Source organism: Oncorhynchus masou, unplaced genomic scaffold (genome assembly GCF_036934945.1).
Source record: "Oncorhynchus masou masou isolate Uvic2021 unplaced genomic scaffold, UVic_Omas_1.1 unplaced_scaffold_2083, whole genome shotgun sequence".
Taxonomy (NCBI): Eukaryota; Metazoa; Chordata; class Actinopteri; order Salmoniformes; family Salmonidae; genus Oncorhynchus; species Oncorhynchus masou.
The window spans coordinates 53,506-76,954 of record NW_027008565.1 but is presented as its reverse complement, the minus strand read 5'-3'; the positions used below and the strand labels follow the sequence as shown (position 1 = coordinate 76,954).

At 44.9% G+C, this 23,449-nt stretch overlaps 1 protein-coding gene across 6 annotated transcripts; it reads right to left on the bottom strand.

Moving 5' to 3' along the window:
• Positions 1-434: 434 nt before the first annotated feature.
• LOC135532881 (serine/threonine-protein kinase WNK1-like) lies at positions 435-23,149 on the bottom strand. Of its 6 annotated transcripts, none has more exons than XM_064960305.1 (11): positions 22,816-23,149; positions 19,517-19,603; positions 19,191-19,227; positions 18,981-19,051; positions 18,259-18,755; positions 16,191-16,396; positions 15,299-15,514; positions 14,203-14,298; positions 6,649-6,690; positions 2,860-3,092; positions 435-2,072 (listed from the first exon to the last, which is right to left on the bottom strand). In XM_064960305.1, exons 1-11 carry the CDS (start codon positions 22,846-22,848, stop codon positions 1,689-1,691), a joined length of 1,902 nt encoding a protein of 633 aa, XP_064816377.1. In that variant the 5' UTR covers positions 22,849-23,149; the 3' UTR covers positions 435-1,688. The 6 variants fall into 6 exon arrangements, with proteins under 6 accessions (XP_064816377.1, XP_064816378.1, XP_064816379.1 ...); XM_064960306.1 differs by having other exon boundaries at positions 14,224-14,298; XM_064960307.1 differs by lacking the exon at positions 6,649-6,690.
• Between the last annotated feature and the right edge of the window lie 300 nt (positions 23,150-23,449).

Below are 23,449 nucleotides of genomic sequence, written 5' to 3'. Positions count from 1 at the left end.
TAGGGATATGTAGATGTCAACACTGCTTCTGGGGACATCAGCCTACATAAAATGGGCTTTAAGCCCTGGGATAGAGTCACCACAGTACTCCCCTCCAATCTCGGCCCTATCACTTTAAAGCCCTCAGTTCCTTGTTAACCCTTTCATCATGCTACAGAAGAGTCTCCTCAGTTCAATGGGGACAGAGGAAAAAAATTAAAACACTAATAAACATGCTACATAATCAAACTCTACCTGAATCTTCATGGACAGTCACTTTCCCACCAGGAGGAGCTGTATAGTACTGTAGGCCTTTTCTCTGTCACTTAAAGCTCTGTTCTGAGGTCAGTTATGTCAACACTGCCTGACCAGCTGTCATACATGGCACCAGTCCCACACCCGGCCTCACAAGCTGTCAACATACACAACTCTACCAAAGCTGGAGCTGTACAGTCACTTAAAGCTCTGTTCTGGAGGTCAGTTACCAACAGGAGGAGCTGTATAGTACTGTACAGTCACTTAAAGCTCTGTTCTGGAGGTCAGTTACCAACAGGAGGAGCTGTATAGTACTGTACAGTCACTTAAAGCTCTGTTCTGGAGGTCAGTTACCAACAGGAGGAGCTGTATAGTACTGTACAGTCACTTAAAGCTCTGTTCTGGAGGTCAGTTACCAACAGGAGGAGCTGTATAGTACTGTACAGTCACTTAAAGCTCTGTTCTGGAGGTCAGTTACCAACAGGAGGAGCTGTATAGTACTGTACAGTCACTTAAAGCTCTGTTCTGGAGGTCAGTTACCAACAGGAGGAGCTGTATAGTACTGTACAGTCACTTAAAGCTCTGTTCTGGAGGTCAGTTACCAACAGGAGGAGCTGTATAGTACTGTACAGTCACTTAAAGCTCTGTTCTGGAGGTCAATTACCAACAGGAGGAGCTGTATAGTACTGTACAGTCACTTAAAGCTCTGTTCTGGAGGTCAGTTACCAACAGGAGGAGCTGTATAGTACTGTACGGTCACTTAAAGCTCTGTTCTGGAGGTCAGTTACCAACAGGAGGAGCTGAACAGGCAGGGGGGGTTCAGATAGGTGAGAGGAGAAAGGGGGTTAGCTATGTACTGCAGCTCCCCAACAATAAGTACACCCCCCCCCCGGTCTGTTACTATCCTCCATCCCTCCTCTCTGAGATCAGTACAAGGATCTGGTCTCTACTACAGAGTACATGTAAAAGCCAGTCACAGTGAAGGAACAAAGCCCATCACCACACACACACACACATTTTACAATAGTAATTGTCACATTAACCCTCTTTGGCCACATAACATTGCACTCGTGTCCATTGATATTCCTTGTCGCGTTTTGCGTCTTTCTTCGACCCCCAAGGCCCACAGTTGACCTCGGGGTGGGGGGGGGGAGGGGAAGTGTGTCCCTCTCCTGTTATCCTTCAGGGAGACAGAAGAGGGCAGAGTGGTGCACCATTACACACAGCAGCTGACTCTCCTCTCTCCTGCTCCTCCTCTTCTTCACAGCCAGCTCATTCACATTCAATACAGTCCCACCAACCATGATGTCGCTTGTAACACAGACACCCCTCTCCCCCTTGTAACACAGACACCCCTCTCCCCCTTGTAACACAGACACCCTTCTCTCCTCATGTCTCTCTCCCTCAGTCTGTCAGTCTCTCAGCCCGGCATGGCTAACATCCCCTCATGGCCACTACGTGGTCCTCAGGTTGGGGCCTCCAGGGTTGCTGACGGATTTCTGCAAAGTGCTGATGTGATGGAAGCCCTGCAGGGAGCCCTGCCCCCCTGTGGCAGAGGAGGGGTACTGCGAGGAGGAGGCAACCAGGGGCTGAGAGGAGGCTAACATACCGGCCTGACCCTGTCCCGGCCCTGTGGACCCCGTGGATCCCACCCACTGGGCGCTGCTGTAAGGTGCAGTGGAGGAGGGGTAGCATGCCCCGACCCCGCCGTACTGGGGAGGGGGACACAAGGAGCCCTTGCGGCCCCCCAGAGAGGTAGCGGGGGTGGAAGAGGCGTTGCTGGGGCACAGCTGACTCGGGGCGGAGAACTTACGGCCCTTGTTGGTGGACGGGGTCGCCTGGAGAGGGAGAAGAGACACCAGGGTGAGATACTGCATGGCTGCTCTCCAATATCCATACTAGCATAGCACTTACATTACATGGCCAGAGCTATCTCAGCTATGCTACGTGGAGGTTGGACCAGGACCCATATCAACAACTCATGCTCCAGCTTACAAACACCATAACATTCCCGTCCCCATAACATTCCCGTCCCCATAACATTCCCATAACATTCCCGTCCCCATAAAATTCCCATAGCATTCCCGTCCCCATAACATTCCCGTCCCCATAACATTCCCATAACATTCCCGTCCCCATAACATTCCCATAACATTCCCGTCCCCATAACATTCCCATAGCATTCCCGTCCCCATAACATTCCCATAACATTCCCGTCCCCATAACATTCCCGTCCCCATAACATTCCCATAACATTCCCGTCCCCATAACATTCCCATAGCATTCCCGTCCCCATAACATTCCCATAGCATTCCCGTCCCCATAACATTCCCATAACATTCCCGTCCCCATAACATTCCCATAACATTCCCGTAGCATTCCCGTCCCCATAACATTCCCTTCCCCATAACATTCCCATCCCCATAACATTCCCATAACATTCCCATAACATTCCCATAACATTCCCGTCCCCATAACATTCACTTCCAGTAATCTATATTTCCAATAAGCAACACAATCAAACATGGACTATATTGGTAAGGCTTGAGCATCCCATTATTTTGCTGAATAAGGCCTTTTGAGAATGTTTTGTTTCTATACTAGAATGAGTCTGTCTTCACTCACCTGGTAGCTGTGTCCCTGTGAGGGTTGCTGTTTGGAGCGACTCTTGCCCTGGGACAGACTGATGGCGTCGCGGGCCCAGTTGTCAACCAGCTTGTGCAGGTCGTCGGTGAACGTGCCCTTCCGGCCCTGTTGAGGGGGGTTGGGAGAAGGCTGGCCCTGGTTCTGACCCCCTGAACCCTGGTCTCCTGGACCCTGGCCTCCTGGACCACTCACTGTGTTGGTGCTGCTGGTCCCTGGAGAGACGGGAGAGACAGAGAGAGAGAGAGGGAGAGAGACAGAGAGGAGGGTTATGGGATATGTAGAGTAGGTAGTTGTGTGGGTGTCAGTGTGTTTGCGTTGGTTAATGACATACTCTAGCTATGTCAATGTAACAGGACAAGATCCTATGAAATTATGATCAACTCTGAGGCATGTTTTTCCTCCATCCTGATGAACTGGGCCAACATTTAGCAGGATGAAAATATCTACTCTAATCTGACAAATGTGTTCTGCGTATGAACAGCAGAGGGAGCTGTAACACGAGTCTCGTCCATCACCCTGAATGAACCAGAACATTCTCCATTTTAAAAACACATTCACTGTCTGCAGATAAAATGTTCAATATATCAACAATCACTAGCTTAGACATACAGCTAAAATGCCCCATCTCTCACAAGATCCATGTTGGGGATTTAATTTGGGCCAAGACCTAAGATCATGGTGGTTTACGTTTGGAAACTTAATAAATTGTATTTCAAAACAAAATGTTTATCTAATGTTGTCTACAGTCATTCTGTATCAGCAACCTTCCTAAACACTAACAGGCATTATATTACAGCAAACATTACATGAGAACAGATGTATTGAGCTACAAACAGGCTTTAAAAAGGTTAGCTGTTTAGTGCCTCTCTTCCTGGAAGCAGAGCCAGAACCCAAAATACACCAGAGGTGAGAGTGAGCCTGGGAAAATACATCAGCTCCTTTTCACAGTCGCCTACTGCAATGTCTCAACAATAATCACATACATGCAGTCGCCATGCAGTAGCTGGCTGCAATAGGAACTCAAGGACCTGATGCATTTCCCTTGCAAACAATAAATGAAGCTATGATAGAAAAACAAACTCCTAAAATGTAATTGTAGTTCAATAGATAAACTAAGTTCAATCATTGAAGACCTTTGGCATTTCTGACAAGCTATTGAGTCAAGTTTTTTTTTTTAAATGTATAAAAAAAGGAAAAATTGAACATTAGAGGAAAAGCCATGACGTAAAGCAGCGATACACTGAGTCATGACTGCAGCACCAGTGGAACTCTGGGTAATGGAGTCCACAGGACAAGCCATGACGTAAAGCAGCGATACACTGAGTCATGACTGCAGCACCAGTGGAACTCTGGGTAATGGAGTCCACAGGACAAGCCATGCTCTAAACTAGAAGAGATGGGGGAAGGAGGGGAGCAGCTGAATCACAACATGACTTCAGCATTTTGTGGTCTGGATGACTCCCATTCACATTGCAACGACTCTGATTAAATATTTTTGGGTTGGCCAATAACGAAAATACCTTACGTTTAAAGGGCCAATCAGCACCTGCTTCATACATTTTCTGACTTGTACATTCTTGATATGTATCCAATTATTCTTGAAGAATCTAACTTATAAATGCCTCATGTGCTTAGTTCAATTGTCGTATCCAATCAGAACTCAATATAACCTTGTTTTACTCCAATGTTTGTAAACAAAAGGAACAAACACTTTATAGCCTCAAAACATTGTTAAAACTATAATTTTAAGGCTTCCCGAGTGGCGCTGTGGTCTAAGGCACTGCATCAGTGCCATTAGAGATCCTGGTTTGAGTCCAGGCGCTGTCACAGCTGGCCGCGACCGGGAGACCCATGGGGTCCAGCATCGTCCTAGTTAGGGGAGGGTTTGGCCGGCCGGGATGTTCTTGTCCCATCGCGCTCTAGCGACTCCTGTGGCGTACCGGGCACATGCACACTGACACGGTCGACAGGTGTACGGTGTTCCTCGACACGGCTGGCTTCCGGGTTAAGCGGGCATTGTGTTAAGAAGCAGTGCGGCTTGGTTGGGTTGTGTTTTGGAGGACGCATGGCTCTTCGCCTCTCCCGAGTCCGTACGGGACTGGCAGCGATGAGACAAGACTGGAACTACCAAATGGAAACCACGAAATTGGTGAGTAAAAGGGATGATTTAGTTTATATACATACACCACTGTTCAAAAGTTTGAGGTCACTTAGAAATGTCCTTGTTTTTGAAAGGCAATTTTGTCCATTAAAATAACATCAAATTGATCAGAAATACAGTGTAGACATTGTTGTAAATTGTAAATTACTATTGTAGATGGAAACGGCAAAATTTTTAATGGAATATCTTACAGAGGCCCATTATCAGCAACCATCACTCCTGTGTTCCAATGGCACGTTGTGTTTGCTAATCCAAGTTTATCATTTTAAAAGGCTAATTGATCATTAGAAAACAATTTTGCAATTATGCTAGCACAGCTGAAAACTGTTGTTCTGATTAAAGAAGCAATAAAACTGGCCTTCTTTAGACTAGTTGAGTATCTGGAGCCTCAGCATTTGTCAGTTCGATTACAGGCTCAAAATGGCCAGAAACAAAGAACTTTCTTCTCAAACTCATCAGTCTATTCTTGTTCTGAGAAATGAAGGCTATTCCGTGCGAGAAATTGCCAAGAAACGTTAGATCTCATAAAACGCTGTGTACTACTCCCTTCACAGAACAGCGCAAACTGACTCTAACCAGAATAGAAAGAGGAGTGGGAGGCCCCGATGCACAACTGAGCAAGAGGTTAAGTACAGTAGAGTGTCTAGTTTGAATACTACACCAATCTCAACAGTGAAGAGGCGACTCCGAGATGCTGGCCTTCTAGGCAGAGTTCCTCTGTCCAGTGTCTATTCTTTTGCCCATCTTAATCTTTTATATTTATTGGCCAGTCTGAGATATGGCTTTTTCTTTGCAACTCTGCCTGGAAGGCCAGCATCCCGGAGTCACCTCTTCACTGTTGACGTTGAGACAGATGTTTTGCGGGTACTATTTAATGAAGCTGCCAGTTGAGGACTTGTGAGGCTTCTGTTTCTCAAACTAGACACTCTAATGTACTTGTCCTCTTGCTCAGTTATTTATTTATGTTCCCCAAACATTTTTGAGGAATACAAGATGTATTGACTTGAAAACTGTATAATTGGTTGAGTACTGTGGATACCAATATCCCTGTGAGCCTCCGCCGGCCCATGTTGCCCAGGGTTAAGAACAGACATGGAAAATGTTTAATATGACATTGTATCGTATTACACCCTCAAAACTTATTCCATGGATCCCTTGGTCAATTTATAAAAAAATCTGTTAGTATTTTCATGTAAATTAAAATTACATTTAGAAGACATTGTTATATATCTGGCCACGGAACCCACTTTGAGAACCCCTGCGATAGATCATTTGAATGGGGTCATCGTCACAACAGAGAAATGCTCAAGTCACCCTGTGAGAGGAGAGCCTTGTTGACACCGACACACGACTAAAGCCACAGCTGACATCCACAGGCTAGTAAGTGCACAGACACTCAAAGCAGAGAGCAACAGGGGGTAGGATTGCAAAATTACAGCAACTTATCCAAAATTCCCAGAAAGAGAATAAGCAGGGAGGGAATCCTCCAAATGGGATTTCTGGGAAAGATGCTTCAACTTTGCAACCCGAACAGGGGGGTGCAGAGAGTGAGGGTGGTGGAGGAGGCAGTAGGGGGTGGGGGCAAAGGTCATAAAATAGATAATTACTACAGAGTTGGTTGCAGGGGCAGACTTTTTTCACCATCTTCCCTGAAGAGTGGACGGAGAGAATGTGAAGCGCAGGACGGACCGAGAGAGCGTGAGGATTGGAGGAGAAAGTGTGTGTTAAACATTCACCCTTCTACAACAGACTACAGCATGTTTTCAATTCAAGCTAAAACAGGCACTCCTCCTGAGGTAAATCCAGATCCTCTCTACAGCTCATTCCCCTTGGTTAAAAAGACAGGAGTGGAGGGGTGTAGTTGTAGGGTTTAGGGTGCAGGGAATAGTAGTATAGGGGTCTAGTTGTAGGGTTTAGGGTGCAGGGAATAGTAGTATAGGGGTGTAGTTGTAGGGTTTAGGGTGCAGGGAATAGGAGTGGAGGGGTGTAGGGTGGTTGGGATAGGGGTGTAGTTGTAGGGTTTAGGGTGCAGGGAATAAGAGTGGAGGGGTGTAGGGTGTAGGGTGCAGGGAATAGGAGTGTAGGATGGAGAGCAGAGGTTGGCAGGAATTTAAGCTGCAGAGGGATCATTAAGGCATTCATACAAACTTAATTAACATCCATTAATGAAAGTGCAAACTCCTTTCATTGAGTCAAACCCAGTCAGAATAAGTTACATCAACTCAACAGGTAATAAACAATTGCTCGTCTTTCCTTTTCGTCTGCTTTGCAATGGAAGACATGGATCTGGTTGGCTGGGTGGGTTCTCTCCTATCAGTTAGCCCAATGGTGAGAGGATGAGATGTGATGAGGCTGAGAACAGCACATGGTAAGTTGGAGAAAGGTGGGGTTTCTGGATGAAGTTTGCTAAGGTTCTCCGCATTAACACTATCAATGGTGCGAACACAAGACAGAAGAAGAGACCGCCTGCCGGCTGCAGTAGGGAGAAGTGTAGTACAGACCATAACGACTACTAAAGGGTAGTAGTACAGACCATAACGACTACTAAAGGGTAGTAGTACAGAACTAAACTACTACTAAAGGGTAGTAGTACAGACCAGTAACAGACCACAACGACTACTAAAGGGTAGTAGTACAGACCACAACTACTACTAAAGGGTAGTACTGTAGTACAGACCATAACGACTACTAAAGGGTAGTAGTACAGACCACAACTACTACTAAAGGGTAGTAGTACAGACCATAACGACTACTAAAGGGTAGTAGTACAGACCATAACTACTACTAAAGGGTAGTAGTTCAGACCATAACTACTACTAAAGGGTAGTAGTTCAGACCATAACTATTACTAAAGGGTAGTAGTACAGACCATAACTACTACTAAAGGGTAGTAGTACAGACCATAACTACTACTAAAGGGTAGTAGTTCAGACCATAACTATTACTAAAGGGTAGTAGTTCAGACCATACCTACTACTAAAGGGTAGTAGTTCAGACCATAACTATTACTAAAGGGTAGTAGTTCAGACCATAACTATAACTAAAGGGTAGTAGTACAGACCATAACTATTACTAAAGGGTAGTAGTTCAGACAATAACTATTACTAAAGGGTAGTAGTACAGACCATAACTAAAAGGTAGTACTGTAGTTCAGACCATAACTATAACTTAAGGGTAGTACTGTAGTACAGACCATAACTATAACTAAAGGGTAGTACTGTAGTACAGACCATAACTACTACTAAAGGGTAGTACTGTAGTACAGACCATAACTATAACTAAATAGTATTACTGTAGTACAGACCATAACTATTACTAAAGGGTAGTAGTTCAGACCATAACTACTACTAAAGGGTAGTACTGTAGTACAGACCATAACTACTACTAAAGGGTAGTACTGTAGTACAGACCATAACTACTACTAAAGGGTAGTACTGTAGTACAGACCATAACTATAACTAAAGGGTAGTACTGTAGTACAGACCATAACTACTACTAAAGGGTAGTACTGTAGTACAGACCATAACTATAACTAAAAGGTAGTAGTACTAAAGGGTAGTAGTACAGACCATAACTACTACTAAAGGGTAGTAGTTCAGACCATAACTATTACTAAAGGGTAGTAGTTCAGACAATAACTATTACTAAAGTAGTAGTAACTAAAGGGTAGTACTGTAGTTCAGACCATAACTATTACTTAAGGGTAGTACTGTAGTACAGACCATAACTACTACTAAAGGGTAGTACTGTAGTACAGACCATAACTATAACTAAATGGTATTACTGTAGTACAGACCATAACTATTACTAAAGGGTAGTAGTACAGAACATAACTATTACTAAAGGGTAGTACTGTAGTACAGACCATAACTATAACTAAATGGTAGTACTGTAGTACAGTCCATAACTATTACTAAAGGGTAGTACTGTAGTACAGACCATAACTATAACTAAAGGGTAGTACAGACCATAACTATTACTAAAGGGTAGTAGTACAGACCATAACTATTACTAAAGGGTAGTAGTACAGACCATAACTACTACTAAAGGGTAGTAGTACAGACCATAACTACTACTAAAGGGTAGTACTGTAGTACAGACCATAACTATTACTAAAGGGTAGTACTGTAGTACAGACCATAACTAAAGGGTAGTAGAACAGACCACAACTAAAGGGTAGTACTGTAGTTCAGACCATAACTACTACTAAAGGGTAGTACTATAGTACAGACCATAACTATTACTAAAGGGTAGTAGTACAGACCATAACTAAAGGGTAGTACTGTAGAACAGACCATAACTATTACTAAAGGGTAGTAGTACAGACCATTACTAAAGGGTAGTACTGTAGTACAGACCATAACTATTACTAAAGGGTAGTACTGTAGTACAGACCATAACTACTACTAAAGGGTAGTACAGACCATAACTATTACTAAAGGGTGAGTATTTGTAGTACAGACCATAACTATAATAAACATTAGACATAAAGGGTAGTACTGTAGTACAGACCATAACTATAACTAAAGGGTAGTAGTACAGACCATAACTAAAGGGTAGTGTAGTTCAGACCATAACTATAACTAAAGGGTAGTACTGTAGTACAGACCATAACTATAACTAAAGGGTAGTAGTACAGACCATAACTGTAGTACTGTAGAACATACCATAACTATAACTAAAGGGTAGTACTGTAGTACAGACCATAACTACTACTAAAGGGTATTACTGTAGTACAGACCATAACTATTACTAAAGGGTAGTGCAGACCATAACTATTACTAAACTGTAGTACAGACCATAACTACTACTAAAGTATACTGTAGTACAGACCATAACTATAACTAAACTACAGACCATAACTATAACTAAAGGGTAGTAGTACAGACCATAACTAAAGGGTAGGTTTTCAGACCATAACTATAACTAAACATACTGTAGTACAGACCATAACTACTAGACTAAAGGGTTAGTAAGATGCACCAGGTTGTTACAGACCATAACTGGGACTTGGGTAGTGAAAACTGTAGTACAGACCATAACTACTACTAAAGTACTGTACCATAACTACTACTAGTAGTACAGACCATAACTATTACTAAAGGGTAGTACAGACCATAACTACTACTAAAGGGTGATACAGAATAACTACTACTAAAGGGTATTACTAGGGTAGTACAGACCATAACTACTACTAAAGGGTCTGTACAGACCATAACTACTACTAAAGGGTAGTAGTACAGACCATAACTATTACTAAAGGGTAGTACTGTAGTCAGACCATAACTACTACTAAAGGGTAGTACTGTAGTACAGACCATAACTATAACTAAAGGGTAGTTCAGACCATAACTATTACTAAAGTGTAGTTCAGATACTATTACTTTGTACAGACCATAACTATTACTAAAAGTAGTACAGACCATAACTATTACTAAAGGGTAGTGTACTGTTTTACTTAGACCATAACTATAACTAAAGGGTAGTACTGTAGTACAGACCATAACTATAACTAAAGGTAGTATTGTAGTACAGACCATAACTAAAGGGTAGTGCAGACCATAACTATTACTAAAGGGTAGTACTGTAGTACAGACCATAACTATTACTAAAGGGTAGTACTGTAGTACAGACCATAACTACTACTAAAGGGTAGTACTGTAGTACAGACCATAACTATTACTAAAGGGTAGTACTGTAGTACAGACCATAACTACTAAAGGGTAGTACTGTAGTACAGACCATAACTGCTACTAAAGGGTAGTACTGTAGTACAGACCTAAAGGGTAGTAGTACAATAACTATTACTAAAGGGTAGTACTGTAGTACAGACCATAACTACTACTAAAGGGTAGTACTGTAGTACAGACCATAACTATCTACTAAAGGGTAGTACTGTAGTACAGACCATACAGACCATAACTATAACTAAAGGGTAGTAGTAGTACTGTAGGTACAGACCATAACTACTACTAAAGGGTATTACTGTAGTACAGACCATAACTATTACTAAAGGGTATCATGTAGTACAGACCATAACTACTACTAAAGGGTAGTACTGTAGTACAGACCATAACTACTACTAAAGGGTATTACTGTAGTACAGACCATAACTACTACTAAAAGGGTACTGTAGTACAGACCATAACTATTACTTGGTTTCTTAGTACAGACCATAACTATAACTAAATGGTAGTACTGTAGTACAGACCATAACTATTACTACTAATAAATGGTTATTACTAAAGGTAGTACAGACCATAACTATTACTGTAGTACAGACCATAATATACTAAAGGGTAGTACTGTAGTACAGACCATAACCTAAATTTTATGTACAAATCACTATACTAAAGGATAGTAGTTCAGACCATAACTATTACTAAAGGGTAGTACTGTAGTACAGACCATAACTATAACTAAATGGTATTACTGTAGAACAGACCATAACTATTACTAAAGGGTAGTACTGTAGTACAGACCATAACTACTACTAAAGGGGAATTACTGTAGTACAGACCATAACTATAACTAAAGGGTAGTACAGACCATAACTATTACTAAAGGGTAGTACTGTAGTACAGACCATAACTACTACTAAAGGGTATTACTGTAGTACAGACCATAACTATTACTAAAGGGTAGTACTGTATGTACAGACCATAACTATTACTAAAGGGTAGTACTGTAGTACAGACCATAACTACTACTAAAGTGGAACCATGTTTACTGGGTAGTATTCAGACCATAACTATAGTACAGACCATAACTAAAGGGTAGTACTGTAGTACAGACCATAACTATTACTAAATCCATACTGTAGTACAGACCATAACTATAACTAAAGGGTAGTAGTACAGACCATAACTACTACTAAAGGGTAGTACTGTATACAGACCTTACTAAAGGGTAGTACTGTAGTACAGACCATAACTACTACTAAAGGGTAGTACTGTAGTACAGACTAACTATAACTAAATGTAGTACAGACCATAACTATTACTAAAGGGTAGTACTGTAGTACAGACCATTAAAGGGTAGTATCCATAACTATTACTAAAGGGTAGTATGTAGTACAGCATAACTATTACTAAAGGGTAGTACTGTAGTACAGACCATAATCTATAAAGGGTAGTACTGTAGTACAGAAATAAAAAAGTAAGTACAGACTATAGCTATTAAAGGGTAGTACTGTAGTATAGACCATAGCTAAAGGGTAGTACTGTAGTACAGACCATAGCTAAAGGGTAGTACTGTAGTAGAGACCACATTAACATTCCAATCATTCAAGAACTTCAGAAGAGCATGTATGCGGTTTAAATCAGGGTGATTATTCGATGGATGAAGAAACATTAGACATGATAATATTATGATTAGATGTTGACCTGAGTGGAGAGTATGGGGCCATAGTGGAAATGGATCAGTGTGGAGGACCAAGTAGCAAATATTTCACCTTGGCATTATATATAGATATCTACTACACTGTAGAACAGTTCTCTCCAGCCCTGTTCCTAGAGAACTACTCTCCTGTAGGTTTTCACTCCAACCATAATCCCATCTGATTCGAACAATTAGATGGTTGAGAAGATGCACCAGGTTAGTTCCAACTGGGATTGGGGTGAAAACTCAGGAACAGAGTCGGAGAGCTCCGTTCTAGACTGTACCGGTCTTATAGCTCAACCTGCTTTACGGAGCCATTACTGTTGCTATAGGTGATAATAATAATCAACATGGTCAGATGTTTAGGGCTCTGCCTCCACACGGTCTGTCTGTGGAAAAAGGAGATACATGACTTTAATGCACGAGGAAGGGAATGTACAGTCGTTGCCAAACGTTTTGAGAAGGACACAAATATTAACTTCCACAAAGTTCGCTGCTTCAGTGTCTTTAGATATTTTTTGTCAGATGTTACTGAAGTATAATTACAAGCATTTCATAAGTGTCCAAGGCTTTTATTGACAATTACATGAAGTTGATGCAGAGTCTCAATATTTGCAGTGTTGACCCTTCTTTTTCAAGGCCTCTGCAATCCGTCCTGGCATGCTGTCAATTATCTTCTGGGCCACATCCTGACTGATGGCAGCCCATTCTTGCATAATCAATGCTTGGAGTTTGTCAGAATTTGTGTTGTTTTTTTGTACACCCGCCTCTTGAGGATTGACCACAAGTTCTCAATGGGATTAAGGTCTGGGGAGTTTCCTGGCCATGGACCCAAAACAGCGATGTTTTATTCCCAGAGTCACTCAGTTATCACTTTTGCCTTATGGCAAGGTGCTCCATCATGCCGGAAAAGGCATTGTTCGTCACCAAAGGGTTCCTGGATGGTTGGGAGAAGTTGCTATCGGAGGATGTGTTGGTACCATTCTTGATTCAAAGCTGTGTTCTTAGGCAAAATTGTGAGTGAGCCCACTCCCTTGGTTTCTTCACAACAATTGAACCGCTCTCCTTCAAGTTCTTTATAATCCAATAAATGGTTGATTTAGGTGCAATCTTACTGGCAGCCATATCCTTGCCTGTGAAGCCCTTTTTATGCAAAGCAATGCTGACGGCACGTGTTTCCTTGCAGGTAACCATGGTTGAAGGAGGAAGAACAATGATTCCAATCCACCACCCTCCTTTTGAAGCTTCCAGTCTGTTATTCAAACTCAATCAGCATGACAGAGTGATCTCCAGCCCTGTCCTCATCAACACTCACACCTGTGTTAACGAGAGAATCCCTGACATGTCAGCTGGTCCTTTTGTGGCAGGGCTGAAATGCAGTGGAAATGTTTTTGGGGGATTCAGTTCATTTGCATGGCAAAGAGGGACTTTGCAATTAATTGAAATCCATCTGATCACTCTTCATAACATTCTGGAGTATATGCAAATTGTCATCATACAAACTGAGGCATCAGACTGTGAAAATGAATGTGTCATTCTCAAAACTTTTGGCCACGACTGTACAGAATGCCATTGGATACATGTATCCATTAATTATGTGATGATGCATCATCAGTGGTCATTGATCTAATTATCTATAAATGGGGCCAATTAAAAAAAATAGGATAAAATGCCAGAAAGGAGAAAAGGCTCCCAATCGGAAGACAATAGATAAATCACATGACAGGAAGTAGGAAGTGAAGGAGAAAGAAGACAAAGGAAGAGGAAGAAGCGTTACACACAAAGAGCCAAGCAGGGCGTACTCAGAAAACGGGTCCTTCTGCCACCACCTGGTTTGATGGTCACTCTCTCCGACCCACAGCTGAACGTAACACAGCCTGTGGTACAAAAAGAGAGGGGGAGGGGTGGTGGTATGGGAGGGGAGGGGTGGTGGTATGGGAGGGGGGTAGAGGATGGGTGGGGGGGTGGATAGAGATGGGAAGAGGGAGGGTTGGTGGTGGTGGATGGGGAGGGGTGGAGGAGGAGGTGGTGGATGGAGTAGGGGAGTGAAGAGAGAGAGTGATGGAGGGGGTGATAGAGATGGGTGGGGGGAAAGAGGTGGTATGGGGTGGTGGTATGGGTGATGGTATGGGGTGGTGGTATGGGGTGATGGTATGGGGTGGTGGTATGGGGTGGTGGTATGGGGTGGTGGTATGGGGTGGTGGTATGGGGTGGTGGATGGAGAGTGGATGGGTGGGGAGGAGTGGAGTATGGGGTGGTGGATGGGTGGTATGGAGGGAGATGGTGGTACACATACACACAGTAAGAATGGGTGGGGGGGGTGAGTGGTGGAGATGGAGAGGGGAGAGATGGAGGAGAGGATAGGGCACTGGGAGCAATGGGGTGGTGGCGTGGGAGGTGATGGCCCCATCCCGACAGTAATGGAGCTTCCACTGAGTGTGTGGATGGGGAATGGTATGAGACAACAGAGGTGCCCAAATCATGGGGATGGGGGTGGTGGTGGTATGGGGGGGGTGGTGGTGGTGGTATGGGGTGATGGTATGGGTGGGGGTGATGGTATGGGTGGGGGATGGTATGGGTGGGGGGGTGTGGTGGTATGGGGTGGTGGTATGGGGTGGTGGTATGGGGTGGTGGTATGAGTGGGGGAGGGGTGGTGGTATGGGTGGGGGTATGGTATGAGTGGGGGAGGGGTGGTGGTATGGGTGGGGGAGGGGTGGTGGTATGGGTGGGGGAGGGGTGGTGGTGGTATGGGTGGGGGTGGTATGAGGAGGGGGTGGAAGATGAACTTTTCCTCAACAGACAAGGCAAATGAGGCCTACTGGAGGCAGATGGAAGGACAAATGGGACGGAGGCTGTAGGGCGCTGTGTGGGGCCTACCTTGGGTGGGGGCACAGAGACTGGGCACGGACAGCGTAGCTTCGCTGGTGTAGGCAGAGCACAGGTTTTCACTGGAGGGGCCGAGATGCTTGAGGGGCCGGGGTCGGCTCCCCGAGGCAGGGTGGAGGTTGGGGTCGGGGAGGCCCCCAGGGGCCAGGAGGAGAGCCTGGTAGGGTGGGTACACTGAGGGGGCGCTCTGTGCAGATAAAGTGCTGCCTGAAGTTGACACACACATACACCATACACACAGAGGAGGAGAACAGGGGAGGGAGGAGGACAGGTCAGGGGAACAGCCTCCAAAAGTGCAGACACGCACACAGTGACTCTCACACATAGTGTAGGTAGGTAGGTAGGTAGGTAGGGTGCAGGTCCCACAACCACAGTGTAGGTAGGTAGGTAGGGTGCAGAGTGCTGGGTTTCATCATAAACAATACAGCTAGTTCACTGTATGGTTTAAAAGTGAAGGAAGGAGAGAAGAGAAGACTGGTTTGCCACAAGTAGTCCTGTGAAGAAGAGAAAGCGAGTGCAGTACAGTAACAAAGTCCCTACTGTAACACACTGGCTCTGCCAATACCCTCTACTGAGGAGGACCACAGGTTAGAGGTCAGGACCTGGCTATAGTGGGCTCTAACAAAGATGGTGTATAAATGAAGATCGCTTATTCCGGCCGTTTACCATTGAAAGAAAATATATATCTCCCATTGACACCAGTGCGATAGCAGCTGGGTCTGGTCTACTCAGTTAATTGACTTCAATTGAACCAGAAACAAACAGCGAGTGGGTAGTCTCACTTCCTTTTCCATCTCTGGCTCTAACACACTTGAGGTCAAGGGCTTCAAGGGGGTTCTTGCTGATAGGACCAGTTCAGACAGAGGTCAGGGGTTAGTAGTACCTGGTTGCAGGGGGCTCTTGCTGCCCTGGGAGGAGCTGCAGCGGCTGGACTTGCTGCTCTTGCTTTTGGTGGGTCGTCTCCTGCGACCGGCCAGGGCTACAGCTGGAGGGACCACCACGGCTGGAGGCACCTTGCCCAGCCTGGCGAACAGGGAGTCAATCTCATCCTTCTGCTTGGTGTGCAGGGCCTGGATCTCCTTCATGTGCCTGGAGAGGAGATGAGAGGGAGCTGAATAGCCAAAAATCTTCCCCAAATCCAATCAGTCTAATAGCACAGAAACATGTCAGGTGAAGGTAGACATCTGGGGGTTTTAGGAATGGAAACATAAGCACTTAAATGTGACAATTCAAGAAGGGATATTTAAGGGATATATAACAGCAAACAGAAACATGTCAGTCGAGCAGAAGAGAGAGAAGAAACAGGGTAAACCCACTAAAGCAGAAGACTAGAGAGAGAAACAGGGTAAACCCACTAAAGCAGAAGAAGAGAGAAACAGGGTAAACCCACTAAAGCAGAAGACCAGGAGAGAGAAACAGGGTAAACCCACTAAAGCAGAAGAGAGAGAAACAGGGTAAACCCACTAAAGCAGAAGACCAGGAGAGAGAAACAGGGTAAACCGACTAAAGCAGTAAACCCACTAAAGCAGAAGGGAGAGAGAGAAACAGGGTAAACCCACTAAAGCAGAAGACCAGGAGAAAGCAGAGAGAAACAGGGTAAACCCACTAAAGCAGAAGGGTAAACCCACTAAAGCAGAAGACCAGGAGAGAGAAACAGGGTAAACACACTAAAGCAGAATAGAGATAAACAGGGTAAACCTACTAAAGCAGAAGACCAGGAGAGAGAAACAGGGTAAACCTACTAAAGCAGAAGGGAGGAGAGAGAAACAGGGTAAACCCACTAAAGCAGAAGGGAGGAGAGAGAAACAAGGTAATCCCACTAAAGCAGAAGAGAAGAGAGAGAAACAGGGTAATCCCACTAAAGCAGAAGGGAGGAGAGAGAAACAGGGTAATCCCACTAAAGCAGAAGAGAAGAGAGAGAAACAGGGTAAACCCACTAAAGCAGAAGAGAGGAGAGAGAAACAGGGTAATCCCACTAAAGAAACAGAAGCAGAAGAGAGGAGAGAGAAACAGGGTAATCCCACTAAAGCAGAAGGGGAGGAGAGAGAAACAGGGTAATCCCACTAAAGCAGAAGAGAGAGAGAGAAACAGGGTAATCCCACTAAAGCAGAAGGAGGAGAGAGAAACAGAGAAACAGGGTAATCCCACTAAAGCAGAAGGGAGGAGAGAGAAACAGGGTAAACCCTAAAGCAGAAGAGAGGAGAGAGAAACTAAAGCAGAAGAGAGAGAGAAACAGGGTAAACCCACTAAAGCAGAAGAGAGGAGAGAGAAACAGGGTAATCCCACTAAAGCAGAAGGGAGGAGAGAGAAACAGGGTAATCCCACTAAAGCAGAAGAGAGGAGAGAGAAACAGGGTAATCCCACTAAAGCAGAAGAGAGGAGAGAGAAACAGGGTAAACCCACTAAAGCAGAAGGGAGGAGAGAGAAACAGGGTAATCCCACTAAAGCAGAAGGGAGGAGAGAGAAACAGGGTAAACCTACTAAAGCAGAAGGGAGGAGAGAGAAACAGGGTAATCCCACTAAAGCAGAAGAGAAGAGAGAGAAACAGGGTAAACCTACTAAAGCAGAAGGGAAGAGGGAGAAACAGGGTAATCCCACTAAAGCAGAAGAGAAGAGAGAGAAACAGAGTAATCCCACTAAAGCAGAAGGGAGGAGAGAGAAACAGGGTAAACCCACTAAAGCAGAAGAAGGAGGAGAGAGAAACAGGGTAAACCCACTAAAGCAGAAGAGAGGAGAGAGAAACAGGGTAATGCTACTAAAGCAGAAGAGAGGAGAGAGAAACAGGGTAATCCCACTAAAGCAGAAGGGAGGAGAGAGAAACAGGGTAAACCCACTAAAGCAGAAGAGAGGAGAGAGAAACAGGGTAATGCCACTAAAACAGAAGAGAGGAGAGAGAAACAGGGTAATGCCACTAAAACAGAAGAGAGGAGAGAGAAACAGGGTAAACCTACTTTTCCCGTAACCGGTTGACCTCCCTCTTCAAGTCCTCGTCCTCAAACTCAGAGTCGTTATCAGAGCTCATGTAGGAGTTGTTGAGGCTGGGCAGGGAGCTCTGTTTGTCCTCTGGGCTGAAGAGCACGGTGGCCGAGCCAGGATCAATACTAGGCCCGTTAGCCTGGGAAGCGGGTGTTTGCTCCAACCCAGCCTCGGCTGCCTCATCCTGGGCTCGGCTCACTGAGAAGCGGCCCACCCTGGCATCCAGGGCGTTGGTGGTGACCTGGAAGCGGCCAATGGTGGTGGGCTGAGGGGAGGCGGTCCGGTGGGGGAGGGAGGGCAGGCCGTCCACAACATCTCCCCCACCAGTCTTACCTCCGTGGAGAGGGGAGGAGACATTGTGCAGTGTGTTCTCCGGGCTGGAGGAAGAGGAGGAGGAAGAGGAGGTGGAGGAGGATTTTGTGGGGCTCCCACCCTCGATTTTGTGGGGACCCTGGTCTGCAGCCACAGAGACCTGGGGATGGGGACAAGTGATGGAGAGAGATTATGAAAACACAGAATTTAAAGGCCCAGATCAGCCATAAAGACCATTACAACCATCACTACAATCATAGAAAACTATTCTGAAGAGAGATGGATGAAGAACATAGAGACTGCAGACTCTGACCACCAGACAGACAGTGCTGGAATATTCCAATCAGGTAAATAGAGCTGGAAAGGTACAGCTAGAATTCCATACCTGGAATCGTCCCATTTGGAATCCTCCAGCAATAGGCGACATGATTGGTTCCCCTTCCAGAGAGAAAGGCACTGAAATGACCAATGAGACATCATCACGTTACAATGCAACAGTCGGCAAAACATCCCAAAAGAAAAGGACAGGACAACACACGAACAGGTAGCACGACCATTTCAAAATGGGAGTAAGGATAGATGTTGAAGTACACACCTGGCTGGCCACCTGCAGGCATCCCAGTGAGGGAGGACTATGGTACAGGGGGAGAACACAGTGTGACTGTCCTGTCTAGAGTCACACCAACAAACATTCCACATACCACCACATGAGCTGTACAGGAGCATGACAGTGATGGCAGTATTAGACAGAGCAGACTAATAACGGCTACACAACTACAAAATACACATTGGAAGAAATAGTATTCATATACTCTTTCAAAGTCAAAAACATACAACTAAATCTGACATTTCAACAACTAATAAATACATTGTCATTCGTCCAGGCCTGAAGGGGGGCATGTGTGTGTGTGGTTATGGTACCTGTGTGGTGACACAGCTGACAGAGACCGTCTCTGGGCTCAGGGCCCTCCTCAGCTGGGCATCCAGGTCTTCCAGAGGCTGCTGGGACTAGTGGGCAACAACAAGCCGTTATAGACGATAGTCAAACAGACGGCAACACCGCCTCACACGGTAACACGCTCAGAACACATCAAACTAATTGGTCTCTAGACATGAATTAGTGTTGAATTTCATCTAGCAAAATGTTATGAATCAGAGCAAAACTTTAGCTTTCATTTTCCCATAACATATTTGAAAGACTGAAAGATTTAGGTAAAATCCTTGATTGGGTTTAATTTAGTCAAAAACTGTCTTCAAGCCAAGGTATCCAGGTGACGTTCAAATCAATATATTAACAGGACATTTCCCCCTTTCTCAACTTCATATTCCTCATCTCCAGCACCACCCCAAAATTGCACATTTCTGTAGTCAGAAAGATAGTTTCCAATTAGTACACAATTAATTGGAAATTGGCAATACTTCCTCATAATTGGTTAAAATCACGATGCACACCGATGATGTCACTGGAAACATTTATCTTCCTCCATCTTTTTTTTTTTTACTACAAAAAATAGAAACGTGACATTTTCACATATGTTGATGTTGGGGTGGTGCTGGAGATGATGAATATGAAGCTGAAAATGTTACAAATATCCCTTTAAAGAATTTCACATCAGAACCATTAGAGCCTCAGAAGGCAGATGCAGTCTCTTTCTCAAGATCAAATCACCTCAGACCAGAGCAGAGCTTTGAACGGAAAATTACACATCATTCTTACAGATGAAAGAAAACAAGGAACCCCTTTTCCTTACAAAGAACAATGCTCTGGTTTGCTTGGTTTGTTCTATTTTTAGATTTGAACGTTCACGCTGTGGACAACACTGTCTGACTGGGTATAAACCAAACTGTAATCTCCACTAGCCTGGGGGAGCCTGTCTTCTCATCTTTCCTAGTTATTCCCTAGTTGATTTAGTTTAAGAAAGAATGCGCTGTGGGAGAGAAAAACTCTGTCTGGATGTAATATTTTGCTTGTGGCGAGTCTTCTCTTTCTTTGTGGAAGAAAACTATTAAAATATTGTGCTGACAAAAACCACAATGACAAATGAAGATGAGTGATGTTGATCTCCCCAGCCTCCCTAATGGTCTGTCTGGAGAAAGACTGAGGGAGGAGAGAGAGGAAGGACAAGGACAGAAAGAGGAAAGAGTGAGAGAGAGAGAGGAGCGGGTGAGATAGAGGGAGAGACAGGGGTGAGAGAGAGTCAAAGAAAGAGAGTGGGATAGAGGTGCAGGAGAAAGAGGGAGACAAGAGACAGACTTCGACAGAGCGAGAGAGAGAGAGAATCAGATAATGAGGAACAGACGTGGTTAATGAGAGTCACAGGTCATCATGCTGCTCCGCCAACACAGAGAGAACCAGAGACAGAGATGTCTTCTTCAGACACTGAACAGATTGAGCCTGATCTGATCTTCATGCGTCCCTAGTTTTTACACATGAGACAAATGAAGATGGGAGGAGGGAGGTGGAAGGATGAAAGAGAGAGAGGGGGGTCACAGATAGAGGGATGATGGAGGGATCTTAACATCACTTAGGAGAGAAAGAGAGAGGGGTGCAGATAGAGGGATGGATGGAGGGATCTTAACATCACTTAGGAGAGAAAGAGAGAGAGGGGGGTGCAGATAGAGGGATGATGGAGGGATCTTAACATCACTTAGGAGAGAAAAGAGAGAGAGAGATGGGGGTACAGATAGAGGGATGATGGAGGGATCTTAACATCACTTAGGAGAGAAAGAGAGAGGGGGTGCAGATAGAGGGATGATGGAGGGATCTTAACATCACTTCGGAGAGAAAAGAGAGAGAGGGGTGCAGATAGAGGGATGATAGAGGGATCTTAACATCACTTAGGAGAGAAAGAGAGAGGGGGTGCAGATAGAGGGATGATGGAGGGATCTTAACATCACTTAGGAGAGAAGAGAGAGGGGGTGCAGATAGAGGGATCTTAACATCACTTAGGAGAGAAAGAGAGAGGGGGTGCAGATAGAGGGATCTTAACATCACTTAGGAGAGAAAGAGAGAGGGGGTGCAGATAGAGGGATCTTAACATCACTTGGAGGGATCTTAACATCACTTAGGAGAGAAAGAGAGAGGGGGTGCAGATAGAGGATCTTAACATCACTTAGGAGAGAAAAGAGAGAGGGGGGTGCAGATAGAGGGATGATGGAGGATCTTAACATCACTTAGGAGAGAAAGAGAGAGAGGGGGTGCAGATAGAGGGATCTTAACATCACTTAGGAGAGAAAAGAGAGAGGGGGTGCAGATAGAGGGATCTTAACATCACTTAGAGAAAGAGCGAGGGGAAAGAGAGAGGGGGTGCAGATGGAGGGATCTTAACATCACTTAGGAGAGAAAGAGAGAGAGGGGGTACAGATAGAGGGATCTTAACATCACTTAGGGAGAAAGAGAAAGAGAGAGGGGTGCAGATAGAGGGATCTTAACATCACTTAGAGAGAAAGAGAGAGAGGGGGTACAGATAGAGGGATCTTAACATCACTTAGAGAGAAAGAGAGAGAGGGGGTACAGACAGAGGGATCTTAACATCACTTAGGGAGAAGAGAGAGGGGTGCAGATAGGGATGATGGAGGGACTTAGGATGGAGGGATCTTAACATCACTTAGGAGAGAAAGAGAGAGAGGGGGTGCAGATAGAGGGATGATGGAGGGATCTTAACATCACTTAGGAGAGAAAGAGAGAAAGAGAGAGAGAGGGGTGCAGATAGAGGGATCTTAACATCACTTAGGAGAGAAAGAGAGAGAGGGGGGTGCAGATAGAGGGATCTTAACATCACTTAGGAGAGAAAGAGAGAGAGGGGGTGCAGATAGAGGGATGATGGAGGGATCTTAACATCACTTAGGAGAGAAAGAGAGAGAGGGGGTCACAGCAGGGATGATGGAGGGATCTTAACATCACTTAGGAGAGAAAGAGAGAGAGAGGGGTGCAGATAGAGGGATGATGGAGGGATCTTAACATCACTTAGGAGAGAAAGAGAGAGAGGGGGGGTGCAGATAGAGGGATCTTAACATCACTTAGGAGAGAAAGAGAGAGAGGGGGGTACAGATAGAGGGATCTTAACATCACTTAGGAGAGAAAGAGAGAGAGGGGGGCAGATAGAGGGATGATGGAGGGATCTTAACATCACTTAGGAGAGAAAGAGAGAGAGACGGGGTGCAGATAGAGGGATGGATGGAGGATCAAAATGGCAGTCAGGAGAAAGAGGGAAAGGCACCTGAGTTAGACAGGGTCCTGGGAAGGGTGCCATGTGGTCTGAGGGAGGAGGGGGGCCAGCCTGAGCCTGATCTGAGCCCACAGGCAACACCTAATAAACAGAGGGATGAAGAGAGGGATGAAACGGAGAGAAGAGGAGAGATAGGAAAACATAATGCACTGCAGCCACATGCAGCTGGAAGGACAGGGGATTCTACCTGCAGCTCTCTGACACTGACTGGGACATTAGACAATAAACAAAGACTGTAGTGTTACTTAAGCAATAAGGCCCGAGGTGGTGTGGTATATGGCCAATATACCAAGCCTAAGGACTATTCTTATGCACGACGCAACGTGGAGTGCCTGGATACAGCCGTTAGACATGGTATATTGGCCATATAGCACCTTTGGGCTCCTGAGTGGCACAGCGGTCAAAGGCACTGAATCTCAGTGCTTGAGGCGTCACTATAGACACCCTGGTTCGATTCCAGGCTGTACCACAAATGGTCGTGATTGGGAGTCCCATAGGGTGGCGCACAATTGGCTCAGCGTCGTCCAGGTTAGGCCGGTGTAGGCCGTCATTGTAAATAAGAATTTGTTCTTAACTGACTTGCCTAGTTCAATACCGGCACTCAAGGTCAGACATCTACCGGCAC

What these genes read in the sequence shown, in the direction of transcription:
- LOC135532881 (XM_064960305.1), bottom strand. Translation starts at nt 22,848, where the DNA reads ATGGCACCCTTCCCAGGACCCTGTCTAACTCAG. An exon ending in GTCAACCGGTTACGGGAAAA is followed by an intron (nt 16,397 to 18,258) that starts GTAGGTTTACCC and finishes TCTCCTCTCCAG; the next exon opens with GCACATGAAGGAGATCCAGG. An exon ending in TCTCTGTGCCCCCACCCAAG is followed by an intron (nt 14,299 to 15,298) that starts GTAGGCCCCACA and finishes TTTGTACCACAG; the next exon opens with GCTGTGTTACGTTCAGCTGT.